Genomic DNA, 5,981 nt, shown 5'->3' on the forward strand with positions numbered 1-5,981 from the left:
GATCCAAGAAAGATGAATACATGACTAGTAATCCCATGACTGTACTGTGTTGCCTGAGAAGAAGAGAGAGCAAATCTCTAAAAGTTATTAAGCGCCCTGTCCAAGCTAATTGTTCTGCTAATACTTAATAAAGAGTAATTTTGAGAGCATCTTTATATCTTTTCTTATTAATAGGGATAGCGATTTTGGTGAAAAATACTTTCAATAGCTTTTTTATTATATCTCTAAATTTTTCGTCCTCTATTCTAGATTTCTCGCTAATAAAAAAATAGAGAGTGTGGTTGACTCTCTAGAATATGTATAAGACATAGAGATTTTGGTTCAAAATATCTCTCCAAAATAATAATTTAAAGAATAGGTTTAAGAAAGATGCTCTCGTGGATCTTTCGACATCCAAACTTCACAATATAGAACGGTTCAGATTCAGAGTTACTGCTTTCACTATCGCAGAGCTAACCGATCCTCTCCTCTCTTCAGTTCCGCGTCTTCAAGCTCTGATTCCCATGGAGGAAGCAGACGATGCATCCCGTAAATAAACACTCTGTTCGTTTGAGCTTGTTTGGCTGATAATCCATAGCTAAAAGTATTGTTGGCTGATTTGTTGTGAGAGAAAAATACTATTCATTGGCTGAAAAAGTATGACTTATAAGTAAAATAAGCCCAAACGAACCAGGCGAAACTTCGCAACACACCCATTTGCCATGTGTACATGGCACTTTGCACATACGCCTCTCCCGTCCTCTAGTATCCCAAGCCCGTAAGCCTCCTCCTCTGCGGCAGCCGCACCGCCGATCGCTTCTGCTCCCGTTGAATCGCCCCTCCTCGCGCAATTCACCCTGCTTCCGCTGAAATCAGGCCTAATTGGCCGTCGTCTGCCTTGCGCGCAGGACGCGGGGTGGCATGAACCCGACGGGGCGCGTGGCACTCCCACGCGCCGTTATGATCCTCGCCATCGGCGCGCTCGGGCTCTGTCTCCTATGGGTGGAATTCGCTGTCGTGGGCGGTGGCGGAAGGGCAGCAGACCCCACCGTTCGGGCCGCCATGGCCGGGAGGAGGACTCACGCCCAGGCGGCCGTCAGGTCGCCGGACGCGTGGCGCAGCCGCGAATGGAGGCGAGCGGTAGACCACCATGCCGCCGTCTTCCAAAGACACCTCGCGGACGGCATGCTCTCCGCGTCCTCCCACGCCGTCTGCCTCGGCGGTGCCCAGGAGGCGATGGCGCTGCGGGAGCTCGGCGTGTTCGGCGCCGTCGCGCGAAGCGACCACCAACTCCCGTTCCCGGACTCCTCCGTCGACTTCATCTTCGCCGGATGCGCGCTCGACTCCTCCAAACGCCAGGCCGACCTCGCCACCGAGGCGGCACGTATTTTGAAGCCGGACGGCCACCTCGTTGTCTTCACGTCCGGCGCCAGCGATGCCTACAGCCTCCGGTCCCTCCAGGCTCTTTTCCCGTCCCTCGGATTACTCCGATCCCGCGAGGCAAACGGCCGGGATGGCTCCACCCTCCGGGAGCTGGTCTTCCGGAAGCATGCAGGCATTTCCTCCACCACCACCAGCAGCATGTCCTCCTCCTCCCTCAACGGCAACAATCCCGCGAGCAACTGCACGTATCGCGATCACAAGCACCGAATCATCGACCTCGCTGAGCCGCTGATCCAAGAAGAGCCGACGAAGCCATGGATCTCGCTGAAGAGGAACATCAAGAACATCAAGTACCTGCCAGCGCTCGCCGACATCGGCTTCAAGCGCCGGTACGTGTACGTCGACGTGGGCGCCCGGAGCCACGGCTCCAGCATCGGCAGCTGGTTCCGGAAGCAGTACCCGAAGCAGAACCACACCTTCGAGGTCTTCGCCGTTGAGGCCGACCCTGCGTTCCATGCAGAGTACGCCACCAAGAAAGGCGTCACCTTGCTGCCCTACGCCGCCTGGGTCCGGAACGAGACGCTCATGTTCGAGATTAACGGTGGCCCGGTCGGCAAGAAGAAGGGTGCCAACAGTAACGCCAGAAAGCCGAACGACCGTGGCATGGGCCGCATCAGGACCGCGGCCGGGGCGACCAACGGGGTGTCGTCAGGCGAGTTGCGGCGCGTCCCGGCGTTCGACCTCGCCGAGTGGCTGAAGCGGACGGTGTCGGAACAGTACTTCGTGGTGATGAAGATGGACGTGGAGGGCACCGAGTTCGACCTCATCCCGAGGATGCTCGACACCGGGGCGATCTGCCTCGTCGACGAGCTGTTCCTCGAGTGCCATTACAATCGGTGGCAAAGGTGCTGCCCTGGTGAGCGGTCGCCCAAGTACCAGAACACGTATGGCGAGTGCCTAGAGCTGTTCACCTCGCTCAGGGACAGCGGCGTGCTTGTGCATCAATGGTGGTGATTAGTTCATATTTCATAACTGACGGCATCTTGAACCGTAAACCTACATATGGGGGATTTTGGTGTGTGTCCCAACTGGATTTAACACAGGATTTTGGTGTGTTTCTGTAGTTTTGATGATCGATTCTTGTAGTTACATGACGAGATGAGTAATATATCGCAGACTAACTTCGAAGCAAAGGTATTGGTGAGTGTCACAATTGTCCATGAGCAACTAAATCATTTTTGCAGGCTTGTTTACTGTCCATTTTTTAGCCTTCATTCATTTGGCAAGTACTATTGTTTACCTGCCAACTTTGTTCTGAAATGACAGTAGAAGCGTAACTTGTTTTTTTTTTTTTTTGCCTTGTTTAGATGCCATCCAAATTTTAAGTTTTTTCACTCTTTTTCCATCACATCAATTTTTAGCTGCTTGCATGGAGTATTAAATGTAGGTAAAAAAATAACTAATTACATAGTTTAGTTGGAAATCACGAGATGAATCTTTTGAGCCTAGTTGGTCAACGATTGGACAATATTTACCAAATAAGACGAAAATGGTACTATTCATCGGGTTCAAAAAATTTGCAAAGTGAACCAGGCCTTGAGTTATCCATGAATTTCGTCTAGATCATTGTTGAATTGCACTCCTTTTCTAACATTACAAATGTCGTCAGTGTGTCCCCACCCTTAATCTAAACTGTTTCTAAAACATATTTGGTTTGAACCTCCTTTCTAAATAAATTTAAAGTGGTTTAAACTGCTATCAAGCTCTCAAAACAAATTGAACCTTCCGCAAAAACTTGTTTCTGCGTGATCTTTGCCTTAAGATCTGATTGAAAGATGGATTCATATATATTTCCCTCGTGGTACGTTGACAGGAAATTCTTGAAGAGAGATTGAGTCAGCAAGTTCTCGTGTTGCTCTTGAGTATACATATATAGGTTACAGGAACCGGCGCTGGGCGCGCACGGAAGGAGCATGGGCGACGTCGTGGCCACCTCACGGTCAAAGCTAGTGGTGCTAACTACATGAGACTATAACCGATATAATACAACATATATGTGTTTTAGCACAAAAAACACATATATTTTTTTGGGTGCAATCTGTGTATATGCACGATACACTGCTGCTTCGGTCCACTGATCTGATGGGGAAGCGATGTCGTCGGCTTCAAGGCGGTGCACGCACGCTTCATCAAACCAGCAAACCATGTGACGATAGACGTTGCACCTGCACAACTTGCAAAAATACGTTGCACGGGATAAAATGGTAAACAACTTGTCATGTTCGATCAATTAATCAGGTGTCAGGGAGGTGTCAGCATGCACGATTACTGAAACAGAGGCAAGCACCTTCCATAGAAAAAAAAATGTTTTCTATGATCTGTGGATCTGTAATCTTGTGATTGTCTAAAGGTAGAAGAAGGCTGAAGGTAGAGAAAGGGTGAAGGCTATTGGATCTTAATCTTATGGTATAAAAAAATTCATGTGTTGGAATTGTATAAAATACATGGTTGTGTAGTAGACAGGCTAATAATACAACACTTCAACCCCCCCCCCCCCGCGGAGTCTGATGGGTCGGCGCAGCGACGCAAAGACCGGAACGAAATGACTCAAATGTCGAAGTAGACAACCCTTTGGTCATGACGTCTGCGTACTGTTTGTCGGTGGGCACATGAAGAACTCGAAGATCACCAAGCTGGACTCTCTTGCGAACAAAATGAATGTCCAGTTCGATGTGTTTGGTACGCTTGTGATGAACCGGGTTGGCCGACATGTATACCGCCAAGACATTGTCGCAGTAGGTGACGGTGGCTTTGGTGACCGCGCACTAGAGCTCGCCGAGCAACTGACGAAGCCTGATGCACTCCGCTGCGGTGTTGGCGACAGCGAGGTATTCAGCTTCGGCACTGGACCACGAGACAAGCGCGTCGCCTAGGAAGACGTAGAACCCTGACGCTGATCGTCTGGTGTCGGGGCAGCCCGCCCAATCAGCATCAGAGTATGCCGTGATGGAGAGGTCATGGCTGCCGTGGATGTACAGTCCCATCGCGCTGGTCCCTCGAACGTAGCAGAGTATCCTTTTCAGCAGAGCTTGATGAACACGGGGGTCATGCATATGCAAGCATGCCTGCTGGACCACGAACGCCAAATCAGTGTGCATCATGGTAAGGTACTGCAGCGCGCCGGTGATACTCCGGTATGTCTTGGTGTCTTCAAGCAGTGGCCCATCAGCGGACAGCTTGCCCTTGGCATCGATCGGTGTTGACGCCGTCTTGCGGTTCATCATCCTTGCACGTTCAAGAATATCGTCCGCATACCGCTGCTGCGATAGATAGAAGTCGGTCGGGTAACACTTCACATCGATGCCGAGGAAGAAGCGTAGTTCACCGAGATCCTTGATCGCGAACTCAGCACGTAGTCGATCGATGATCCATTGGAGAAGTGTGTTGCTGGACCTGGTGAGCACCATGTCATCCACGTACAGCAAGAGGTAAGCAACCTTGTGTCTGTAGGATCTAGATGGCGGACTAGAGGGGGGTGAATAGTCCTTTCTTAAACTTAATCGCGCTGGCTAACCAAAACAAATATGGAATTAAAACTATAGGTCTAGCCAAACTATACCCATCTATCTAAGTTCACAAAGACCTTATAAAGATCCTAATTAGACAACAAAGGTGTCGGGCTAGTTAGAGCTCACCTAACCAATTCTAGAAGCAAGGTCACACAAACCTATACAACTAGTACTTCAAGCAATGATGGAGCTCCTACACATGCTAGTATGCAAAAGCACAAAGCCGCCTAAGCTCACTAGCAATACTTAATAACAAGGCTACACAAGCCAAATTAAAGAGCGCAAATTACTTAGCTACACAAACTAAGCAATGTGACTAACAAGGTTACTCAAACCTAATTAATCATGCAAGGGAGCTACTTCTATGCTACACAAGTAAGAAGATAACTAGCAAGCTACACAAGCTAACTAATTACAAGAGCAACTACACAAGCACAATGTATATAAAAGTAATTACAAGCTTGTGTAAAGGGATTGCAAACCAACGGGAAGAACAATGTTAACGCGGTGATTTTCTCCCGAGGTTCACGTGCTTGCCACCACGCTATATTACCGTTGTGTCGACCGCTCATTTGGTGGTTCGGCGGCTAATTGGCATCACCCACCAAGTCCACACTGTAACATCCCGGCCCAGGGCTTAACAGGATTAATAGGATACTCATACCAACAAGTTGCAACTTCTTTTCCGGAAGCCCATCTATAAAAAACTCTGAGGTTAAGCGTGCTTGGTCTAGAGCAATTTCATGATGGGTGACCGACCGGGAAGTCCTTTCCGGGTGCGCATGAGTGAGGACAAAGTGCGCAGAAAAGACTTGTGTGGGTCTGTGAGGGCAGTCTATGTCCTAGAAAAGCTGCTAGATGTAAGCGGACCCAGTCTTATAGAGGCGGGACGTTACAGAATGGTATCGGAGCTGACTCTCATGGTTTCATAGGCGCATGTGTCGTAGTTAACTCTCGTGGTTTCATAGGCGCATGTGTCGTAGTTGCGCAGGCATGGTGCGCATGGCTGGAGTGGTCCTGGAGTGGTCACACAACATGGCACATGCGCTG

General features: G+C 49.4%; 2 protein-coding genes across 2 annotated transcripts; one reads left to right on the forward strand and one right to left on the reverse strand.

Annotated features, from left to right (window-relative positions):
• Positions 1-900: 900 nt before the first annotated feature.
• On the forward strand, positions 901-2,376 carry LOC136496376 (uncharacterized). The gene has a single exon (XM_066492040.1). It carries the CDS (start codon positions 901-903, stop codon positions 2,374-2,376), a length of 1,476 nt encoding a protein of 491 aa, XP_066348137.1.
• Positions 2,377-4,187: 1,811 nt separating this feature from the next.
• On the reverse strand, positions 4,188-4,829 carry LOC136464549 (uncharacterized mitochondrial protein AtMg00810-like). Its single transcript, XM_066463497.1, has one exon. The coding sequence runs from the start codon at positions 4,827-4,829 to the stop codon at positions 4,188-4,190; it is 642 nt and encodes a 213-aa protein (XP_066319594.1).
• Between the last annotated feature and the right edge of the window lie 1,152 nt (positions 4,830-5,981).

Source organism: Miscanthus floridulus, chromosome 1, assembly GCF_019320115.1.
Source record: "Miscanthus floridulus cultivar M001 chromosome 1, ASM1932011v1, whole genome shotgun sequence".
In the NCBI taxonomy this organism is placed as follows: domain Eukaryota; kingdom Viridiplantae; phylum Streptophyta; class Magnoliopsida; order Poales; family Poaceae; genus Miscanthus; species Miscanthus floridulus.